This window comes from Plecotus auritus (assembly GCF_963455305.1).
Source record: "Plecotus auritus genome assembly, chromosome: 6".
Taxonomy (NCBI): domain Eukaryota; kingdom Metazoa; phylum Chordata; class Mammalia; order Chiroptera; family Vespertilionidae; genus Plecotus; species Plecotus auritus.
In genome coordinates this window covers 33,999,196-34,023,188 of record NC_137773.1, presented here as the reverse complement: position 1 = coordinate 34,023,188, position 23,993 = coordinate 33,999,196, and the positions used below count along the sequence as shown (strand labels likewise).

Below are 23,993 nucleotides of genomic sequence, written 5' to 3'. Positions count from 1 at the left end.
CTGTGTTTTCTTCTAGGATTTTTATGGTTTCAAGTCTAACATTTAAGTCTTTGAGTTTATTCTTGTGTATAGTATAAGAAGGTGGTCTGGTTTCACTTTTTTACATGTATCTGTCCAATTTTCCCAACACCGTTTATTGAATAGTCTGTCTTTATCCCATTGTACGTTCTTGACTCCTTTGTCAAATATTAATTGACCATAAAGGTGTGGGTTTATTTCTGGGGACTCTATTTTGTTCCATTGATCTATATCTGTTTTTATGCCAGTACCATGCTGTTTGGATTACTGTGACCTTGTAGTATAGTTTGATACCAGGTAAAATGATTTGTCCAACTTTGTTCTTCTTTCTCAGATTGCTGCTGCTATCCAGGGTCTTTTGTGGTGCCATATACATTTTTGGAATATTTGTTCTAGTTCTGTGAAATATGCCATTGGTATCTCAATAGGAATGGTGTTGAATCTATAAATTGCTTTGGGTAATATGGACATTTTATCAATGAATTCTTCCTGTCCATGAACACGGTATTTGCTTCCACTTATTTGTATCTTCTTCAATTTCTTTCTTCAGTGTCTTATAATTTTCTGAGTACAGGTCTTTTACATTGTTGGTTAAATTGATTCCTAGGTGGTGGTTGTTTTTTTCGATGCAATTATAAATAGGATTGTTTTCTTCATTTCCTTTTCTGATAGTTCATTATTAGTATATAGAAATGCACCAATAATGATTTCTGGATATTTATTTTGTGTCTTGCTTCTTTGCTGAATTAATTTATCAGTTCTAGTAGTTTTTTGGTGGAATTTTTAGATAGTTCTCTATATATAGTATGTCATATACAAATGACAGTTTTACTTCTTCTTTTCCAATTTGGATGCCTTGTATTCTTACCTGATTGTGTGGCTAGGACTTACAGTACTGTATTGAGTAAGAGTGGTGAAAGCAAACATCCATGTCTTGTTGCCTATTGAGTTTGATGTTGGCTTTGGGTTTATCATATATGGCCTTTATTGTGTTGAAGTGTGTTCCCTCTGTTCCCACTTTGCTGAGAGTTTTTACCATAAATGGGTGCTGGATTTTATCAAATGCTTTTCTGGCATCTATTGATATGATCATATGAATTTTATACTTCGTTTTGTTTATGTGATGTATCACATTTAATTGATTTGCAGATGTTGTACCAACCTTGAATCCCAGGAATAAATCACACTTTATCATGGTGTTTGATCTTTTTAATATGCTGCTGGATCTAGTTTGCTAATATTTTGTTAAGGATTTTAGCATTTATGTTCACCAGGGATATTGGCTTATACTTTTTTTTCTTTGTAGTATCTTTATCTGGTTTTGGAATTAGGATAATACTGGCCTTGTAAAATGAGTGTGGGAGTCTTCCCTTCTCTTGAATTTTTTGGAATAGTTTGAGAAGGATAGGTGATAGTTTTTGAATGTTTGGTAAGATTATCCTGTAAAGCCATCTGGTCCAGGACTTTTGTTTGTTGGGAGTTTTTTGTTTGTTTGTTTGTTTTTTACTGCTTCAATTTCATTAGTTGTAATCCGTCTATTCAGATTTTCTGATTATCCCTGATTCAGTTTTGGAAGATTGTATGTTTCTAGGAATTTTTCCATTTCTTCCAGATTGTCCAATTTGTTGGCATATAGTTGTTCTCAATATTTTCTAACACTCCTTTGTATTTCTTTGGTGTCAGTGGTTACTTCTCTTTAATTTTTTATTTTACTTATTTGGGTCTTCTCTCTTTTTTCCTTGATGAGTCTGGTTAAAGGTTTGCCATTCTTGTTTCTCTTTTCAAAGAATCAGCTCTTGGTTTTATTAATCTTTGGTATTTTTTTTTAGACTATTTTGTTTATTTCTGCTCTGATCTTAAGGAATTTTTTATTAGACAGTTCTGTGTGTGCACTACTATAATTGTAATTCACTTTTGGAAACTAGTAGTTAAAGTACATTTTGTAAACAAGTTTTTTTCTTCTTGAATTCTTTGGTACACCAGTCTCTGACTATAATGTATATATAATTTACAGACTGGTATATTCTGTAGAAATTTGGAAATAGGTTGATCTGTTGTTAGGTTTTAATTGGATTTTTTCTTTTGATTTCCATATATGTTATTTTGTTATGACTGAAAATAATAGTGAGAAAAATAAAACTGGTGTTACCTTCCCACCTTTCTCTGAGCATAGCAACTGGAGTCCCGGGAAGTCTCACATTTTTCAGATTTAACTATGACCTCAGAATATGGTTGGTGCTTTCAAGGCAAGTTTTGTTTTGTGCAATTTTGTTTTCATGATGTGTTAGGATCTGCCTAGCATCTATCTGGTAGGTTGTATAACTTGAGATCTAGTTATTCTGGTTTGTATGTTCTCAGGAAATGGGGGCACTGCAGACATATTTCAAAGGTAGCCTTTCATTTTCTTTCCCCTGTTCACATCTTTCTGCTCACTTGAGTGAGTGCCTGCTTAATTCACTGACCATTTCCACTCTTGGGGGTTGAAAGTGTAAATTACATGAATACTGCCTAGAGCTGAAAAGGTATCCAGAGCCATATTTGCTGTCTTTTCTTTTAAGTAGGTGACTTGAATTCTGGGGTGCACATGAGGTATCTGTGGAACATCTTCATAAAACATTGGAATATATCTTGTGTACACAAGTTAGCACTTATTGCTAGAGACACGTAATATAATGATTTGGTATCCGTCCTTGATGATTTTATAATTTAAAGGAAAGCACTATAAAGATTGACCAACTCTGTGTCTATTCCTGTGCCTACAGGCCTATACAAGTATACTTGAATACATCTGGTAGTAATGTAGGGAATCTTGCAGGCTCTGTGGGGGTGAGTGATATATCTAGATCAGGCTCTGCTTAATTAGAGGACTTAGAGGAGCAGATGAAGTTTAAAGAGTGATTAAAAACTGGGAAGCAAAAGTCTGGATGTGGGAGATAAAAAAGTATAGACTTGTGTGGGCACAAAGAGAGGCTAGGCAAGAAAATTATGCTGTGAAAAGTGTGAGGGACCATGAGTTCAGCTCCTGAATGGCTTTGAATAATTCTCATCCACTATGAAAACTTTTTGATGCCTTTGGAAATTAGGATCACTGCTGGTAAAAGTGGTGATTTAAGTGTTTCTTTAGGAAAATGGTTTTGATGCTCATGTGATTATATTAAAGAATAAGATTTCTGAATCTAGGAGACCTTGTGGGTAAACTTGCTCTTGGTTTCTTTATCTTCTCTGCCTGCAGCATGATTGTGGCTTACATATTTTGTCATAGTTATAGACCTGGTTCTAAGATTGGTTTGACAGTGGTGGTGGTGGTAGGGGGTGTCTTGCTGATACTTGGTGACTGCTATTGATATTAGAACTACAAGGGTAAGATATTTTTTAAGTTTTACCACCAACAACCGCAAAAAAGTTACCCTTGAATTTAGTATATAGGCAGGTGACTTTCTTCTGTTGCAGGTGATCTTAAAGTCCTTGGTTCTCAAACCTGCTACATAACTTGGGACTCGTGTTAAAATGTGGGAGATAGGACCTTACTTTCACCTGATGAATCTGAATTTTGTGGTAATGAGTATTTTGTTTTTTAAACCCCATCCTGCAATTGTTTGTACAGGTTTGGCTGAGAAGATGGTGGGTTGTGACCCATATGGACCTTTAATTTCATGGGTTGATAAGCTCAGGAGATTTTGTCTTGGCTAAAGTGTTGGGCGAGTTTTTTTTTTTTTTTTTTAAATAAATCTTTATTCAGATAATTACAATTATTTCTCCTTTTTCCCCCCATAGCTCCCCTCCACCCAGTTCCCACCCCACCTTCTGCCCTTACCTACCCCCAACTGTCCTCATCCATAGGTGTATGATTTTTGTCCAGTCTCTTCATGAACCCTCCATACCCCTTTCCCCCTGAGAATTATCAGTCCACTCCCTTTCTATGCCCCTGATTCTATTATATTCACCAGATTATTCTGTTCCTCAGGTTTTTAATTCACTTGATTTTTAGGTTCACTTGTTGATAGATATGTATTTGTTGTTCATAATTTTTTTCTTTTTACTTTTTTCTTCTTCCTCTTCTTTAAGAATACCTTTCAGCATTTCATATAATACTGGTTTGGTGGTGATGAACTCCTTTAGCTTTTTCTTATCTGTGAAGCTCTTTATCTGCCCTTCAATTCTGAATGATAACTTTGCTGGGTAGAGTAGTCTTGGTTGTAGGTTCTTGCTATTCATCACATTGAAAATTTCTTGCCACTCCTGTCTGGCCTGCATAGTTTCTGTTGAGAAGTCAGCTGACAGTGGTATGGGTGCTCCCTTGTAGGTAACTAACTGTTTTTCTCTTGCTGCTTTTAATATTCTCTCTTTGTCTTTTGCTCTTGGCATTTTAATTATGATGTGTCTTGGTGTGGTCCTCTTTGGATTCCTTTTGTTTGGGGTTCTGTGTGCTTCCTGGACTTGTAAGTCTGTTTCTTTCACCAGGTGGGGGAAGTTTTTAGTCATTATTTCTTCAAATAGGTTTTCAGTATCTTGCTCTCTCTCTTCTTCTGGCACCCCCATAATTCTGATGTTGGTACGCTTGAAGTTGTCCCAGAGACTTCTTACATTATCTTCAACTTTTTGGATTTTTTTTTTTTCTTTTTTCTTTTTCGGTTGAGTGTTTTTTGCTTCTTTGTATTTCAATTCTTTGACTTGATTTTTGTGTTCCTCTTGTCTGTTTTTGGGTCTCTGTATAATATTTTTTATTTCAGTCAGTGTATGTTTAATTTCTAGTTGGTCCTTTTTCATATCTTCGAGGGTTTCGTTATATTTATCGGCCTTTTCTAGGATATTCTTAAAAAGCCTTATAACCGTAGTTTTGAATTCTATATCCAGTCGTTTGTTTTCCTCCATTTCTTTCGTTTGTGATCTGTTTCTTTGATGCCGCATTTTCACTGCTTCCCTGAGTTGGTAAGGTAGATTTGTGTGCTAGGTTTCCAATACGGCCCAGTGGGTCTGCCTCCCCAGTTAACCTGAGGTGGACACTCTTGGTGCACCCCTTTGTGGACTGTGTGTACAGCCTAGTTGTAATTAAGTCTTTATTGTTGTTGGTATCACTGGGAAGAATTGACCTCCAGGCCAGTTGGCTGTAAGGATCAGCTGTGTCTATGCTGGGAGAAGTTCGGTGCTGGAGACAGCCTTATAGGATTAGACTTGCCAAATTGCAATAGCCTCTGTGCTCAGCTTGGATGGGGTGGAGTCTCAGTCTTGGCTTCCCGTCAGCCTTGCCCTTGCACACACATGTGCACCTTCAGACTTCTGCCTTCCCGGCTCCCGAGTCTCCGCCCGAGAGTCCAGACTCCCCCCACAAGAGCATGGGTCCCCAGGGGCTCGCCTGGAACTGGGGTTCACTGCAGTCAGAACTGGGGCTCAGTGCAGTCAGGAGCCTCTGACTCCCATCCACTAGGGAAAGCCTGTGGCAACCTCCGCAGCCTTTGTGCGCACTGGCACGCGCGCTTTCAGTCCTCCACCTTCCCCGGCTCCCGAGTCTCCGCCCGAGAGTCCAGACTCCCCCCACAAGAGCGTGGGTCCCCAGGGGCTCGCCCGGAACTGGGGTTCAGTGCAGTCAGAACTGGGGTTCAGTCCACCAGAGAAAGTCAGCCAGGCTCTCAGCTGCCCTTCCTCTCTGCGCGCACAAAGACCCTTTGCCATACCTCCAATTGTCTGTGAGCTTTTCTCTTTCCTTCTAGTTGTAGAATATTCACTCAGCCAGCTTTCCTGTGGTTCTGGATGGTGTCCGTTCTGTCTTTTAGTTGTAGTTTTGAAATTGTTGCGCGAGGCAGCAGTTTAGGTGTTTACCTATGCCGCCATCTTGGTTTCTCCCTTGGGTGAGGTTTTTGAATTGGTTTGTTTGCTTTCTATTTTGGATTGAAACAATTAGAGAGATGTTGGAGCAAAAAGTGAAGTAACTGTTGCTATGAATTTACCTCTTAAGTTTGGGCATGAGCAGTAGCAATATGTGTCTCTGTGTCTGTCTATAGGAGAGTGTTGAGGGTGGTTTGTATGTGTTTATGGGAGTTGGTCAGGAGGTCCTAATCAGGTACCTCCAGGTAAGAACAGGACCTTTGGGTTCTTGATATTAATATGACTTCATTTGAATTGGAAGCCTGGTGAAGCTTAACAACATTTTATTCATACATTTAATGTACATAAAATGTAACTCCTGATCTTTCTTCAGCTTCGTTATTAGCATTCCCCAAATCGGTTGATGACAAATCCCATTCTCTCAGGAGCTTTAGAATCACTGTTGACTCCTCTGTTCTTACATTCCCCTTATCTATTCTATCAGGAAATCTATTATCTCCCAAAATATATGTGATATTATCTACTTCTCACCTCTTCACTACTATCACCCTGATCTAAGCCATCGTCATATCACCTAGATTCCTGTAACTCTGAACTGGTCCCCCTGGTTTTACCCTTGCTGACCCCACTCCCCCAGTTTATTCTCAACACATCAGCCAGAGTAATCATATATAATAAAAGCCTGATACACTAAGTGTCTGACTATTCCACGGTTCATGCGGTGATGCTTTAACCTTTTGCTTCACAAACTGGTTAATTGTATCCTCCCAGTCTCTCCTGCCTCATTTGGCTTAAGTGATACTTGGTTTTCCTTGTTCTTGACCTTTATTACAGCTGGACTGTGAATTGTAGATTGTTATATTCCTTGTGATTGTTGCGCCCAAAATTTGTGCTAATATGATGAACAGTTATCCACGTCTCATCCTTAAGGTTTTTATTAACCTCCATGTAGTGTGTGTGTGTTTGGGGGAGACGGGGGCCTGTCAGAGCTTGGCTTTTTGTATACTTGCTAATAAGCCCTCCACTTTTTGTCTGTCTCTAGTCATTTATAACACAGTTAATTCTTCTTAAGCAGTTTTATTCACAAGTATATAACCTTTTCACCTTTTTTTTCCTCCTTTTTTCAGTTATATTGGGATAATTCCTCTTGCATTATTTTCTATTTATAGATCTAAGTGTGATAGTGTTTGATCACTAGATTTCATTATATTCACTTAAACTGCAATATTGATAATTGAGTGACTCACTGTACACAGATTGTCCTGTGTATTTTTTTTCTCAATGGGATTTTAGATGGGGTGGCGGGGGGGTGGGGGGTGGAATTCTCTGGTTTTTAAGCTAGAAATAGAAATTCCCTGAAAGATAGATGTGTCTTGGGCACTGTTCAGTTTTGTTTGTTTTTTGTTTTATTAACTTCTTGGTTAGCCCACTGTCATTGTAACAAGACTTGGCTTTTAAGGAAAAGGTTCAATAATATTCAGTCTTGCCCTAACCGGTTTGGCTCAGTGGATAGAGCGTCGGCCTGCGGACTGAAGGGTCCCAGGTTCGATTCTGGTCAAGGGCATGTACCTTGGTTGCGGGCACATCCCCAGTAGGGGGTGTGCAGGAGGCAGCTGATCGATGTTTCTCTCTCATCGATGTTTCTAACTCTCTGTCCCTCTCCCTTCCTCTCTGTAAAAAATCAATAAAATATATTTAAAAAAATAATATTCAGTCTTTTTTTTACATTCTAAAACGTTGGTTTAGTATAGCCTCCGTAAGAGCAAAAAAGAGAAATTAGAATTTGTCTTCTATCCTTAATTGTGCTATTGAAATAAGGCTTTAACATTTGCAAGTAGTAATTTTTACATTTGCTTCTTATGAAGGTTATTGCAAAAGAAAATCTATGATTTAGGTTTCTTGAAATCTACTTTTTTTTTTGTTTTCTTAGGAACTAAATACATCACCTTTAAAAATAATAACACATATTATTCCCAATGGTGTACTTCAGGATAGCTTTAATGTGTTAGTGACCCAGGATGAGGATGGCAGAGGCACAAGTAGGAATTCTCTCAGAAGTCAGGTTTTCATGTAGAGCATTGTCTCAAATATCTGGGCTGTCAAAATATATCTTCTCCTCTACTTGAAGAGAACTCAGAGGTAAGAAAGCACTGGAGCACATGAAAGTACTAAAGATACAAATTGCACACTGTGTGCTAATTGGGTCCTTTTGGAGATAGAAGAAAAGTGCATTTTCGTTAACTTATACATCATTAGGTAGTAGTTAAGCTTCTCCAAAATCAGCACTGAGGAATGTGGAAGAAGCTATGAGGAATGGAGAAAGAGGAGGCAAGAAATGAGGAGTCAAAGAAATGAGAACAAAAGGGAGGGGGGGAGCGATAGATAATGGCGGGAGGTGATGGGGATCATCAGAAAGGACTTTGGGAGAGGAGAAAAGAAAAGCTGCAATTTTTTTCACCTCCTAACATCTCTGAGTTAATTGTTTATCTCATTTAATTCTCAGAACTTACATTCACTATATAAAATAGGAAAGAATGAGGATACAGGTGTGTTAGATCCAGAATTTGAACCCTTAACAGTGCTTGGCATAGTGAGTATTCAATAAATGTTAGTGGTCTCCTTCTCCTCCTCCTCTAAGGAATATTATTCTCTTTGCTTTAGCAATTGATTTTGTATACTTAATGAGAAATGCTTTCATAACCAAGGAAAAGATGCTGTTGAAATCCTTGAAATAACTGTGTTGTGTATTTTTTTTTTTTTGAAGGAAGTTGTGTCTAAAAGTCTACCTTTCAAAATCATTCGTGCACTTTCATGTATTCATTTGGTTGGAGCATCATCCCACGTCAGTCTGTAACTATGCATCCTATTCTTCATGCTTTCTATAGTGGATTTCCAACACAGCACAGTAACAGGTTCATAATGATAATTAAGTCTTCAAGAAAAGCACATGTTACATTTAGGTCTTTGTGAACTAATGATAAGTGGTTTAGGAAAATGCTCATTAAAATGAAACCACTTAAAATGCAGATCAGTATTTCATACTAAAATGTGACTAAAAGATCTGATTGGGACTTTATCTTGAAAAATTAAAATTTTGGATAAACTTTAGGTTATAATTATAAACAAGCATTAATTTTATAATGAACAAAGAATGAATCAAGTGTGAATGGATAGGCTTCTTTCTTCTCACAAAATAATTTAGTAGCATAATATAGCATCCTATCAAACATGACATTTGTGGTGCTGACATTAAGAGGATTTTTGTTTTTTTGCAAAAATATCCATAAAAATATATATTGCTTTCCCCAAGAACCTCTGTTAATCCTTTGATAGTCAAGTTATTCTTTCTCTACAAACAATAGGCTTGTTTATCGATCACTACAAAAGTGATAAATTCCTGAAGCTCTGTTTTTCATCACTGCAAACCCACTACAGGAATTTCATCCATCTGGGCCATAATGGGTTTTCGAGGCAAAGTGAATTGCAAATCTGATGCTAATACTGCTTGCTGTGACATGAGTAATAACGTCCTTTGTCTCTGACCCAGGAGTCTCATGTACATTGTGGAACTTATTTGCTTGTAGAGTAGTAGGGTAAAATTAAATCCCACGCCCTACATTTTTGCTATCATTTTAATAAACTTTGTGAAATTTTACAGTTTTTGCAAATTAGCAGTTTTACTCATGGTTTATGATGATGGAGATGCTAGTGAATGTGAACTAATTTTATAGGTGATCTGCTCACTAGTAAATTTTTAGAAGTTTTTTTTATATTGAAGTATATCTTATAATAAAGTATATAAATCTTACATGTATAACTTAGTGAACTTTTACATATGCATACATTTATGTTGTCACCCAAATCAAGATATAGAAAATTTATAGCTCCCCAGAAGTCTCTCTTGTCCCTCATATTAGTAACATTATTGCCTCTAATGACATTGGTTAGTTTTTCCTCTTTTTGAATATCATATAGATGGTATGATATAATGTTTAATATTTTGTATCTGAATTCTTCAGTATTATATCCATGGGATCCATCATGTCTTTAAGGAATGGAATAGTTTGGTCCTAGGAATTTATGTTTAGTATTAATAAATATTGTCAAACAATTTTCCAAAGTAGTTGGGTAAACTTATATCATTCCGTATTTAAAGAGTTGAGTGTAAGATTTGTCCCTACCCTTTTCATAGTGCTAGTTTTTTATTTTTTAAAAAAATTAATTTTAGCGAGGAAGGGAGAGAGAGGGAGAGAGGGAGAGAGGAGAGAAACATCCATCTGTTGATCGAACCCACAACCTGGTTATGTACCCTGACTGGGAATTGAACAGGAGACCTTCTGGTGTGTGGGATGACGCTCCAACCAACTGAGGCACACTGGCCAGGACCCTACTGCTAGTTTCTAGAAAACACGAGTCTTAGGTTTTAAAATCTGACACTCCTTATTCTTTCTGAAGCCAATCTTTTGAAGTCTAACTAATGACATCACCATTCACCATTCATGAAGTCATTGGCCTTTTCTTTGTTCACATTCTTTTTAAACTCTCTCTTGTGTTTAACCTTCCACAATATCTTTGTATCTAGTTCTAAGATCTTCCTCATAGTGATACTTTATCAGTAACTCTTTCTCCTCTTTTCTACCAGTGAATGTTCCCTAATATTCGGGTATTTACCTGCTGCTCTTTTCATTCTGTTGAAAACCTACATTTTCTTTACTCTTTCAGCTCTTTGTACAAAATCTTAAATCTGTTTTTCATCTTTTCTTTGCTAAACCTATATCTCCAGTCATGTCCCTTTCCCCAATAGAGTTAACCATCTTCTCTGCTGACTAAGCAACTTTCTTAGTGTCCTTAATTCTGTTAATGGAATTGTCATTATCTTAGTCACCTGGATTTAAAATTTGAAGTTATCTTTTTAATTGCAAGGTACAGTTGATAGAAAAATCAATGGCCATTCATTATATACTCCCTTAATATGTGGTATGGCACATGGCATAGTGCCAGGTGCTGAAGACTTGTTCCTGGGAAGATTTTGTATTCCACTTGGGAAGTTAAGATATGTTTTTATCATTTTAGGTATTATTTATTAATTATAATAAGTATAATAAATGGCCATAGCCTCTTTAGGGTGGAGGAGTAAAGGAATTCTTTACAAAAGGGGATGGGTTTGAGCTTATCATTAAGGATGACTGAGATTTCTCTTGAAAGACACAGATGGGCAGAGGTGCAGGGATTGGGGTTGGATCAGAAAGTGTGTATAGTACAGTGGTAGGTATGTTAGACAGGGACAAGACCTAACCAATATTTGAAATCTTCACTCTTCCTCCTTTGAATACTAATGATCATAATTCACATTTGAATAGCACTTTTCAGTTTATAAAGTATCTATTACTGATACCTTTTTTCCAGCGTTACTTCTGCTACTTCACTGGTTGCTCATTGTCTGCAGTTGGCTGTGTAGTCACCACAGGGGATTGTATCCACTCTTATCAGTGGAGTGCCACTGCACATCATTTCCTCTTGTCATTAACTCCAAGAGCTTCTTAATGGTGCAGGGTAGTGGTCTGCCTGGAGCAGGTTCATTAAGTTAATGTGCTTAAAATATCACAGAAGGCAGTAGGAATTATAAAATTATAAACTGTCCTTTTCTCAGTTAAACTTTGAATTATCTTTAAATTTATTCAGTACTAGAGGCCTGGTGCACAAAATTCATGCACAGGTAGGGTCCCTAGGCCTGGCCAGCAATCAGGACCAATCTGTGGGGCGACTGGTGTGGCGATCGGGGCCCCCCGCTGGCACCTGCCTTGGCTGGCCTGGCGTTACCTGCTCGCCAGCCCCGCCCCCTGCTGCCGCCGCCACTGCTGGTCGCCTCCCTCTGCGGGGCTACCGGTAGGGCAAACTGGGGGCCCCCACTGGCACCCGCCTTGGCTGGCCTGGGGCCTGTGGGCTGGGGGCAGCTCCTGCATTGAACGTCTGCCCCCTTGTGGTCATGCACGTCATAGCAACCAGTCGTTCCTGCGGGATCGGGTTGAAACTGGCTCTCCAACATCCCCTAGGGGTCCCAGATTGTTAGAGGGTGCAGGGCAGGCCAAGGGACCCCACCAGTGCACAATTGGGGCCAGAAAGGGATACGGGAGGTTGGCCGGCTGGGGAGGGACTGCGGGAGGGCTCCAGAGCATGTCCAGCCCATCTTGCTCAATCCCGATCGTCCAGACCCCAGCAGCAAGCTAACCTACTGGTCGAAGTGTCTGCCCCCTGGTGGTCAGTGCAAGTCATAGCGAGCAGTTGAGCGGCCTTAGCATATCATTAGCATATTATGCTTTGAACTAGTGGCCTGGTGCATGAAATTCGTGCATTGGGGGGGTTGTCCCTCAGCCCAGCCTGCACCCTCTCCAATCTGGGACCCCTCGAAGGATGTCCTACTGCTGGTTTACAGGGATTGGGCCTAAACCGGCAGTCGGACATCCTTCTCACAATCCGGGACTGCTGGCTCCTAACCACTCACCTGCCTGCCTGCCTGATTGCCCCTAACCACTCTTCCTGCCGGCCTGCTCGCCCCCAACTGCTCCCTGCCCCCAGCCTGCTCACCCCCAACTGCCCCACGTGCCAGTGTGCTCGCCCCCAACTGCTTCCCTTGCCAGCCTACTCGCCTCCAACTGCCCCCCCTGCTGGCCTGCTCACTCCAAACTGTCCCCCCCCCCCGCTGTCCTGATCACCCCCAACTGACCCCCACTGACAGCCTGCTCACCCCCAACTGGCCCCCCTGCTGGTCTGCTCACCCCCAACTGCCCCCCCCCTGCTGGCCTGATCACCCCCAACGCCCCCCTCCTCCTCCGCCCCCCACTGGCCTGATCACCCACAACTGCTGTCCCATCCTGGCCTGATCACCCACAACTGCCCTCCCCTCTTGGCCTCTAACTGCCTCTACCTTGGCCCCGCCACCATGGCTTTGTCCAGAAGAACGTCTGGAAGGTCTCTCAGTATAATTAGCATATTACCCTTTTATTAGTACAGATGGTTGAATGGCTGACTGGTGGACCAGACACTTAGCATATTAGGCTTTTATTATATAGGATTCTTAGTTCTAAAAATAGATATTTTCCATTTTTTTTTTGGCAATTATGTGTGTTAGGATTTATTTGAGGGCTTGGTGCATTTTATCTTATGACAACTGTTACTATAATTTGCATTTAATAATGTGACTTGAATACGACCATGGCTTTTGCCCAAACCTTATAAGTCTGTGAAACATTTTAAAGAGAAAGATGACCTTAGGGAAGAGCTAGATTTTCTTAAGACTTTTGTTTGGATCAGGACATATGTTCAGAATGGACATAGCATGTAACATGGGTTTCAAAGAAGAAAAGTACTTCAGAATCAAACCTTAGCAGGCCATTTGGGGGCTTACTAGCGTGAAATTAAAAGAATCAAAATCTAGAGGCTATTTCTTTTTAACGATACATAGAAAATACAGCAACCTGGTTTTGCTATTGGTTATCATTTGGCATTGCCTGTGAATTATTTGTTCATGTTAAGAAGAAGGAATTGAGTGGTCACAGGACTTTAGAGAAAATTTTTCTTTCTAGACTTAGGTTTTTTGTTTTACTTTGTAATGCTTTTCTGCTCTTACTTAAAAATAACATACTTTTCAATTATATTGATTTTAATGTATGTTAATTGTATCCATTTAAATTAGGGATCTTATCCTTTTCCCCCTTTCTCTTTCAGGTCTTGAACCAGTGAAAAAAGCTTATGGCACTTATGAAGATAAATGTCACTCCTCCCTTTTAAATTGGAACTTCTGCTTAGGACCTGTGTATAACTTGTCATCTGTGATCTGTTCACTCAGTAGCCATTGACTTTGAGTTGCAAGAAGGTCTCTGAAGATTGCTATCAAATGACGTCAATGGCCAGCTTGTTTTCTTTTACTAGTCCAGCAGTAAAGCGATTGTTGGGCTGGAAGCAAGGTGATGAAGAGGAGAAATGGGCAGAAAAGGCAGTCGATGCTTTGGTGAAAAAGCTAAAAAAGAAAAAGGGTGCCATGGAGGAACTGGAGAAAGCCTTGAGCAGTCCAGGACAGCCGAGCAAATGTGTCACTATTCCCAGATCTTTAGACGGACGCCTTCAGGTTTCTCACAGAAAAGGCTTACCCCACGTTATATATTGTCGTGTTTGGCGCTGGCCTGATTTGCAGAGTCATCATGAGCTAAAACCATTGGATATTTGTGAATTTCCTTTTGGATCTAAGCAAAAAGAAGTTTGTATCAACCCATACCACTATAAGAGAGTGGAGAGTCCAGGTAGGTTTTACCCCTTGAGAAGAATTAAAAAGACTTCTCTCTTCCTGATTTGCATTTGACTGGATTTAGTAATTAAAAGGTTATATTAGCCTTGTATTTTCCTTCTTACAGATTTTAATCTTGTAAGAAATACTGGATTTTGAATTCATCTTTTTGTATATAGATAATATAGCTCCCAAGTGGCTTATTCTAATTCATTGTTAAGGAGTCAGTTATATGTAACGGCCATTCCAGTGAATGACCTGTCTCTACTTTATTTAGGGCCTAAGCTCCATGTGCGTACTACACCCACTCTTCTTTGTCTGTTTAAGAACTTTGTTCTTATAGTTGTCACTCCTTCCCCCAGCTTTATATTTTTCTTCTCTACTAGACTATTTGTGAGAGCATATAACATGTCATAATACTGCCCCTCCTAAAATGAAAGTTAAAAAAGAATTCCTGTTTTGACCTCAGTTACACCTACTCACACGCAGTCTTATGCACTGTGTCCTCTAGTTCTGTTAGAGGAGTCTCCATTTTTATTATCTTCACATTACTTTCCTTCCATTCTTTGTTGACACCTCTCCAGTTAGTCTTTCTTCTCTACCATTTGACTTGTCAGGATCACCAGTGACTGCCTTCTTACAGATAAATGGGTCATTCTTAGTCCTCATCTTATTTGTCCTCCCAACATCATTTGATACAGTTGCTCTCCTTCCCTCCCACTCAAAACTTTTTCCTTATTGGCTTCTTAAACACTACACTTTCCTAATTGTGCTTAGTCTCTTCGTTGGTTTATTTTCCTATTTTTATAGGACTCAGTCTCTGGACAGTTTATCCATCTATATCTTCCTTCTAAGAGCTCTCATGCTGTCACATGTCTTAAGCTTATGCTAACATTTAGAACTCCAAAGGCAACTTTTCTTTTGAGATTTAGATTCTTATATCCAGCTCCCTACTTGATATCTCCACTTGAATATGTCTAATAAATATATCATAGTTAATGTCTAAGTAGGACTTTTGATTTTCCCCCACCAAATCATTTATTTCTCCAGCTCCAGCTTTCCTTATTGAAGTAAATGGCACCAAGTATTCATGTAATTGCTACGTGGAAGTCATCTTTTATTTTTCTCTCTTAGTATTTGAGCTATGAGCAAATGCTGTTTGCTATATCTTTAGAATATATGTTGATAGTATCATCTCTCACCATCTCTAATACTACTGTTCCAATATAAAATATCATCATCTTTTACCTTCAGTAGTCTTTTTTTAAAATATATTTTGTTGATTTTTTACAGAGAGGAAGGGAGAGGGATAGAGAGTTAGAAACATCGATGAGAGAGAAACATCGATCAGCTGCCTCCTGCACACCCCCTACTGGGGATGTGTCTACAACCAAGGTACATGCCCTTGACCAGAATCGAACCTGGGACCCTTTAGTCCGACGCTCTATCCACTGAGCCAAACCGGTCAGGGCTCAGTAGTCTTATAATTGATCTTTCTGCCTCTTTTTGTCCCTCTCCAACCCATTCTGTTTTCTACATAGCAGCCAGAGTAATAGTTAAAAAATATATCAAATCATTCCAGTCTGTGCTCAAAATACTTTAAAGGCTCTCTTATCACACTTAAAACAGATTTCTACAAGTCTCTACACTGACCTGTCGAACTTCCTTTATTCTTTGGACTTGCCATATTCCTGCATCTAGGCTTTTTTCTTACAGTATTCTTTTCCCAGGATCTTTTCATGGCACATTTTCTTACTCCATTCAGTCCTTGATCAAATAACCCCATCATTACTTGACACTATGTTAGACATTTATTTTGTTTATTGACTGACATGAGCAGGACCTTCCTCTGCCTTGTTCTGCATTGCATCCCCAGTGCCTAGAATAGTATTATTTCCTGGCACTTTATAGATTGTGCTTAGTAAATATTTTATTGTAATGAATGAATTACATAAGCTGAGATACTGGCTGGGTGCATTAGTTATCTACTGCTACATAATAAATTATCAAAAGCTTAGTGACTTGCCCTGACCAGTGTGGCTCAGTGGATAGAGCGTCGGCCTGTGGACTGAAGGGTCCCAGGTTCGATTCCGGTCAAGGGCATGTACCTTGGTTGCGGGCACATCCCCAGTAGGGGGTGTGCAGGAGGCAGCTGAATCGATGTTTCTCTCATCGATGTTTCTAACTCTCTATCCCTCTCCTTTCCTCTCTGTAAAAAAATCAATAAAATATATTTAAAAAAAAAAAAAAAAAAAGCTTAGTGACTTAACACACATTTATTATCTCACAGTTCCTGTGGGTCAGGAGTCCAGGCACAGCTTAACTGGGTACTTTGTAGTGCTGTAATCAAAGTGTTGGTCAGGGCTTAGATCTCATCTGAGGCTCAGTCGGGGAAGGATCTGCTTGCCAGCTCATGTGATTACTGACAGAATTCAGTTCCTTGCAGGCTGTTGGACTCTTGCTAGTTTTCAATTGGAGGCCACCTTCCTTTGTAGCTCACATTCATGACAGCTTATTTCTTCAAAGCCAGTAGGAAAGAGAGAGTCTTTTTGCTGGAAGGGTATTATATTCTTAAGGAATTTTATTATATACATCCTATCACTTTTGCCATATTCTGTTGGTTAGAAGCAAATCATAGGCAATACCCTCCAAGGGAGGGGATTATGCAAGAATGGGGCACAGAAATGGGAATCATGGTTGTCACCCTGGAGTCTCTGTGCCACACTGGTTTCACATGGATATAATATAAGCCAGTATAGCAAAAAGGCTGTGAAAATAACATTGGATGTGTAGACTAGCAAAAAAGAATAGCAATAATGGTGCTGTCAAAGAAACTTTAGTTTAAGAGCTTTAGATCTGCCAATTGATATTTGAGGTGATTCTCAATTTCTCATTGAACCCAAGAAATCTGTAGTCTGAAGTAATTGACGAAGAAAGGATGATGTGAGGATTTAATGGAGAAGTGTAGTTTGAAAAACTTCCTAGCTTGATATTTTCTAGGAGTTGCTGGAATAAAGTATAGGAATTTAGTGTATTCCCCCATAGGTAGGGTGTGATTTGCAACCCCCCTATAGAAATGTTTTATTTTTTATAATCAAATTTTCTCAGCATGATTCATTTTATAGAAAAGACTGAGGCATAGCTCTGGTATGCTTAAGAAAGTTACTCAAGAATCTATGATACAGGATGGATCACTTTATGGTACTAGTATTAATAAAGTAGTAGAAGTAGTAACTAATAGTTATGAACATTTATTGAGCACTTATGGACTGAGTATTTTTCTAATACTAAGGTTATTTCTTCATAGGGTTAGAAAATGGTACTAATATTTAAAAACTTAATAAATTTACAGATAAGGACACTAAAGAAAGTAACTTATATAAGGTCACATTGCTACTATATAGTGGAGCCAGAAAGTATTACAAAAATTAAAAAGATGGAAGATAGTTGGGAAAGAATAGAGGGCCACCTCAAGTGGATCAGTGTTTAATCTAATAGGCAGTGTTGTCTAGTGGTAAGACTGGGTCCTAGACCCAGATTTTTGGATTTGAATCCTGGTTTTATCAATATACTAGTGCAGTGGTCGGCAAACTCATTAGTCAACAAAGCCAAATATCAACAGTACAACGATTGAAATTTCTTTTGAGAGCCAAATTTTTTAAACTTAAACTATATAGGTAGGTACATTGTTATTAACTTAATTAGGGTACTCCTAAGCTGGCCTTTGCTAAAAACTCAAGGGGCCAAAGAGCCGCTTGTGGCTCATGAGCTGCAGTTTTCCGACCACTGTACTAGTGTGTCCACAGGCAAGTTACTTAACCATTCTGTAACTTAGTTTCCTCATCTGTAAAATGGGAATAATGTACCTACCCTATAGCTTTGTTATGAGGATTAGATGAGTTAATGCATGGCAAGTGCTTAGATTAAAACACTAACTGGTTCAGAATGAGTTTCAAGTTAAATATCATTCTAATAAAATAACAAACCTGGAAATAGAGTATAGGGGAATATAACAGAAAGAAAATTATAAAAATAAAATACTATTGGAACAATTTTCAGAACTGAAAATTGGAAGGGCCTAGTGACTAAGCAACCAGAAGAGGGAATAAAAAAAGACCCTCACATGACATTTTAGTATATAATGGATAAAAAGAACATTTTAAAAGCTCCCAGAGAGAAAATACAGGACACACACAAAGGGCTGGAAATGAGATTCTTGTATTTCTCACTGCAATTCTGGATTCTAGAAGAAAATGAAGCATTGCCCCCAAAATTCAGAGAGAAAAAGTTATCTATTCTGAAATCTGCGGGCAAACGAAAGGCAAGATTTATTGTATATGCAAGGACTCAAAATTTACACACTGTTTCTTAGGAAGTTAACTGAGGAACATGAGGTCCAGGAAGTGAGATCCAATAAGAGAGAAGAGAATGGAAGTCCAAGGACTTCAGATTTACAAGAAATTTAAGTAGCCACTAGTTTAGATTTTAGCAAAAGGATGGAGGATTCAGGGGGAAAAATTGAATGGGTGGATTTTTTAATTTATTTTATGACAGCTGGAAAACATGTTGATAGGAATTTGATCTGTTGGACTTATGGAAATATTAGTGGTAAATATGATTAAGCAAATGAACAAAGCTGTAGATAAAGCACTCTTCATGAAAAAATATGATCATAGGACATACTTAGCTCAACAATGAATGACCTTTATATATAATATAAACAATGGATATTAATTTAACCAAAAACTTTTAATATAACTTTATTGTGGGGAAGGGGAATGAGAGTGGGATAGAATGATATAAGAAAGCTGCCTCATTTGCCATAACAGCAAGTATACAAATAATGTCTTGAGATCAATAATAATAATAATATAAACATATTAGTTAGCAGTACATAAAGTTTTAGAATAAAATAGCTAAGAGTTTATGTTTTGTTTTTTGTCTTTGGAAACAGTATCAGAAGAGGCTTAGAAGTTGCTGTTTTTATTATAATCTTTTGTAATATCTTTTTAAATTGTTCATGTACTATTTTGGATGAAAATAAAATAATTATTAAAAAATGTGTATAAATATACAAGTAAGAGAGAAGTTAGTGAGCTCTGCCTTAAAAAAAAAAGTGAAGAAATCCTTATTGGATTGAATACTTAAGTAGTTATTTTATTAAATCTTTCAGATTTAATTTTTAATTGCTAGCTAGCTAAACAGACATTTTTACTACCTAATGCCCTCCCTACTCTCCATGGCAGCTAGCTTTCCCATCATTCTGTAAGTGGGACAAAAGTTGGTAATATACAGTAGAATAAAACAATTTTAAACAGATGTTAACCACATAATTACAACACTAGTTCAATAAAATAAAAAGAGACACCCCCCCCAAAAAAACAAAAAAACAAAAAAACAAAAAAACAGCAGTACAAATAAAAGCCTCTGATTCCTCAGGTACATCTCTGCTTCTGGGAGGGGAAGTATGATCTAGTAAACTTAAAAACAGATTGATTTTATTGCTGCAGAATGATGTCAGAGTCAAAGAGATTTTCAGAACTGAAATTACATTGACAAGTAGAGGAAAGTTGTAAAAGACATGAATTGGTACAATAAGAGTTTAAAGAAATTAGGTTTGTTCTGTTTCCTATAGTGAAAGGTAATAAGATATTTGAATGTGCTTGATTACTTGGGTCTTTAGAGAAAGTGAATGTTTGAATAAAGATTATCTTCAAAAAGAAAAATTTTTTTTTTGTTAATCCTCACCCGAGGGTATTTTTCCATTGATTTTTGGGGAGAGTGGAAGAGAGAGGGAAAGACAGAGAGAAACATCTATGTGAGAGAAACACATCGACTGGTTGCCTCCAGGTTGGAGAGGAGTCTGTAGCTGAGGTATGTGCCCTTGACCGGAATTGAACCCAGGACCCTTTGGTCTGCAGGCCGACATGACACTATCCACTGAGCCAAACCGGCTAGGGCTAAAGTTTAACTTTTAAAAAAATGTATCTCTTAAAATGTTTAGGCTTTGTTGTATATATTTTCATTATGGTCATGTTTAGAAATCTGATTTTGAATGAAGATTTCTACATAAGAAAGGTTATTATTTTGAGTAGGGAAAACTTTACTGAAGAACATAAAATGTGAGATCTCTCAAACTAAGAAACATGAAATGGCCCTAGCCGGTTTGGCACAGTGGATAGAGCATCGGCCTCTGGACTGAAAGGTCCCAGGTTCTATTCTGGTCAAGGGCACATGCCCCGGCTACGGGCTCGATCCCCAATAGGGGGCGTGCAGGAGGCAGCCGATCAATGATTCTCTATCATCATTGATGTTTCTATATTTCTTTCCCTCTCCCTTCCTCTCTGAAATCAATATGGAAGGAAGGGAGGGAAGGAAGGAAGGAAGGAAGGAAGGAAGGAAGGAAGGAAGGAAGGAAGGAAGGAAGGAAGGAAGGATGAAATGTTAAAAATTGGAAACATGGAGGCTTTCAGAACATCTATATAGCTAACTTCAATCTCCCAGTCTTGTCTTGCTTCCTGGTTCAATGGAGGCCAACTATTTTATCCTTTCTTATCTCCCTTCTGGAATCTCCCCATCTCTTCCTTGATTCTCCCCACCCTTAGCACTCCCAGGTGAAATCCTCCTAGTTCTTTAAGGTCCAATTAGATATTGTATTTTCTACAGTATTTTGTTTGATTCATTGCCAGCTAGAAGTACTCACCTTTGTTGAACTCGCATTGCATTAAATTTTTTGTAATATGGTGGTTTTAAAATATGCTTTATCTCCTAAAGAACAGGAGTGGTATCTTTGCTGGGTTTTCTGTCTCCCAGAGTACTTTATACATGCTAAATGCTTACAGGGTTTTGAGTTTAATTATTATGTAAATAGATTCAAGGTTCTACAAAGCAGTACTTCCTAAAAGTGAATTGTTTAATAGGTTTACCGTTTTCCCTGAATCCTTTCTATGTACCCCTTAATGTGCATGGGATATTTGCTTTAGTCATTGCTGATAGATGACTTTTGATTTTGTCTTTCAGTCTTACCTCCAGTATTAGTGCCTCGTCATAATGAATTCAATCCACAACACAGCCTTCTGGTTCAGTTTAGAAACCTGAGCCACAATGAACCACACATGCCACAAAATGCAACTTTTCCAGATTCCTTCCACCAGCCCAACAACACTCCTTTCCCCTTATCTCCAAATAGCCCCTATCCCCCTTCCCCTGCTAGCAGCACATATCCCAACTCCCCAGCAAGTTCTGGACCAGGAAGTCCATTTCAGCTCCCAGGTAAGAATTTATTTTATCGATACAAAAAAATAATCCCTGAGAATCAGCAATTGTTATTATACTGCTGACTCTCTGGATGAACTGTTCTATGCCAAGATCTAGCTACTTTTGACTATATTCTTTGGTAATTGTTTGATTTACAGAAGAGTTTTAGATTTTATTTTGCCAAATATGTTTATATATTTTCATATAATTTATAATACTAAGTCCCATTTATTGATTGCCTTTTATATAACTGATGCTGTGATAAAAGACATTACATTAAATTTAATCTTCAGAACAGCATATGAAATGATATTATTTCTGTTTAACAGTTGGAAAAATAAATTTATACTAACTCCAAGAGTTTAAGTACCTTGCCTCAGTCCCACAGCTAATAAATGGGGGTTCAGACCCAAGTTTCTTTGACTTTAACGTTTGTGCTTTTTAAACTTTACTACATTGTTTGTCAAATCATTTTAGACTTTGGAAGGTTAAATTGAATTCCAGTTATCTTTAATTAGAAAACTGGTTAACTGATTTGCTTGGAGAAAGATAAGTAGATTATAATTTATCCAGTTTCTGACTTTTGTTAATGGCATGTCATGTCATGTACAAACACATCATATGTCATTGTGAAATATTTGAATGCTTAGTGCATGTGGAGTCATATGTAAGCATATTCTTTGTGGCTTCTCTGCAGCAAAATATTAATCGATGCATTTTTTAAAAAGAGGAATTAAGTATCAACCATTTAACTTGCTGTTATGTATTTGCAAAAGCTAATTTTCATACTTTGTCCTAGATTCAGTTTTGATTGTATCTTTTTTTTTTTTTTAAATATATTTTATTGATATTTTACAGAGAGGAAGGGAGAGGGATAGAGAGCTAGAAACATCGATGAGAGAGTAACATCGATCAGCTGCCTCCCGCACACCCCCCACTGGGGATGTGCCCGCAACCAAGGTACATGCCCTTGACCGGAATCGAACCCGGGACCCTTCAGTCCACAGGCCGACGCTCTATCCACTGAGCCAAACCGGTTTCGGTTGATTGTATCTTTATCTCAAAATATTTCTTGTACAAACCTTGGGGTGAAAGAAAAATTACATTCAGTGTTTATAGTTTCTGAGACAAAGAATTTTAGCTGTAGCTTTGCAAAGAATTTTAGACATGAGTGTTGGAACTCAAAAGACTTTCTAGTATAGACATTCAGTTTCCTGAGAGAATTACCTAGCCATTAAATAGGGTACAACAGCCATTTAGGACATTGCAAAAAAGTAGACAATTGCTCTTAGTATTGATGGCAAATTTTGAAGCAGCATAGCTTTCCCCCCCAGTTTTGAATAACAGTATACAGTATGTGATGAGTTTAATAATTTAAAAGCATTTGTAGATGCATATATACCCTTACTAGGATAATCATCTCCTTCAGATTGATTTCCAGTGGTTGCAGTTTCTCGGAGCATATTATTCGAAGCAAATAAAGGCAAAATTCTTGACCTTGAATTATATGTTAGTGAATTTTAGCACTGATCTTACTATCCTGGATTGTCCCAAATATATGTGGACTTACAGCAGGTAGGTTTTCAGTAGTTAATGGTTGTGCTGTCTTTTTTCCTTTTCCCTTGCCCTAAGATAGCATCTGAATTTTTGTGTGTCTGTGATACTCATTAATGAACCCTGCTGGTAAATTTATGAATTTTTAAATGCTTTTAGAATAACTTTGAGCAGGATGAAGACTTTAACTATTCTTTGGGGACTTTAACTTGTCTCATTGTTTTCCTCTTAGCTGATACCCCTCCTCCTGCCTATATGCCACCAGATGATCAGATGGGTCAAGATAATTCCCAGCCTATGGATACAAGCAATAATATGATTCCTCAGATTATGCCCAGTATATCCAGCAGAGGTATATTATTTATTTTGCTGTTCGTACTCTTTTGTTTGTTTGCTTCTTTTTAACTTCTTGGCCACTTTTTAGAAACACCTTTCTTGAAGTATAATTTATATACCATAAAATTTATCCAGTTTAAGTATATGATTCAACAGTTTTTATAAATGCATAAAGTTTTACACCATTACCACAATGTAGTTTTAGAGCATTGCCATATTCCTTTAAAAATATCCCTTGAGCCTATTTTGTAGTCTATTCCCACTCCCAGATCCATCTTCAGAGACCTTTTTTTAAATTTTTTTTCAATAACTTTTAAAAAATTTTATTTATTTATTGTCTAAAGTTTTACATATGTCTCCGGCCCCCCTCCCCCCCCATTGACGCCCCTCCCCCTCCAGCCATTCCCACCCCGGGCAAGCCCCCACCGCCCCAGGGTCTGTGTCCATTGGTTATGCTAATATGCATGCATACAAGTCCTTTAGTTGCTCTCTAATCCCCCCCTGCCATTTGTCTCTTCAGAGACCTTTTATTCTGTTTTCTGTCTATAGATTTGCCTTTTCTAGGCATTTCATATAAATAGAACAACATATTGTATATTCTGTTACACCTGGCTTCTTTCACTTAGTATCATGTTTTTAAGGTTCATCCATGTTGTTGCATGTATCAGTAGTTCTTTTTTATTATTGAACAAGTATTCCATTATGCGGATGTACCACGTTTTTT

General features: G+C 38.1%; 1 protein-coding gene across 3 annotated transcripts in view; it reads left to right on the top strand.

The window, feature by feature from the left end:
* SMAD5 (SMAD family member 5) overlaps window positions 1-23,993 on the top strand; it is a 43,783-nt gene that overhangs the window by 5,656 nt on the left and 14,134 nt on the right. For all 3 annotated transcript variants that reach the window (XM_080676327.1, XM_080676328.1, XM_080676329.1), the window contains 3 exons: window positions 13,567-14,138; window positions 21,143-21,394; window positions 23,166-23,285. In XM_080676327.1, coding sequence (XP_080532453.1) covers window positions 13,736-14,138; window positions 21,143-21,394; window positions 23,166-23,285 — 775 coding nt within the window. In that variant the 5' untranslated portion in view covers window positions 13,567-13,735. The remainder of the gene's footprint in view (window positions 1-13,566; window positions 14,139-21,142; window positions 21,395-23,165; window positions 23,286-23,993) is intronic.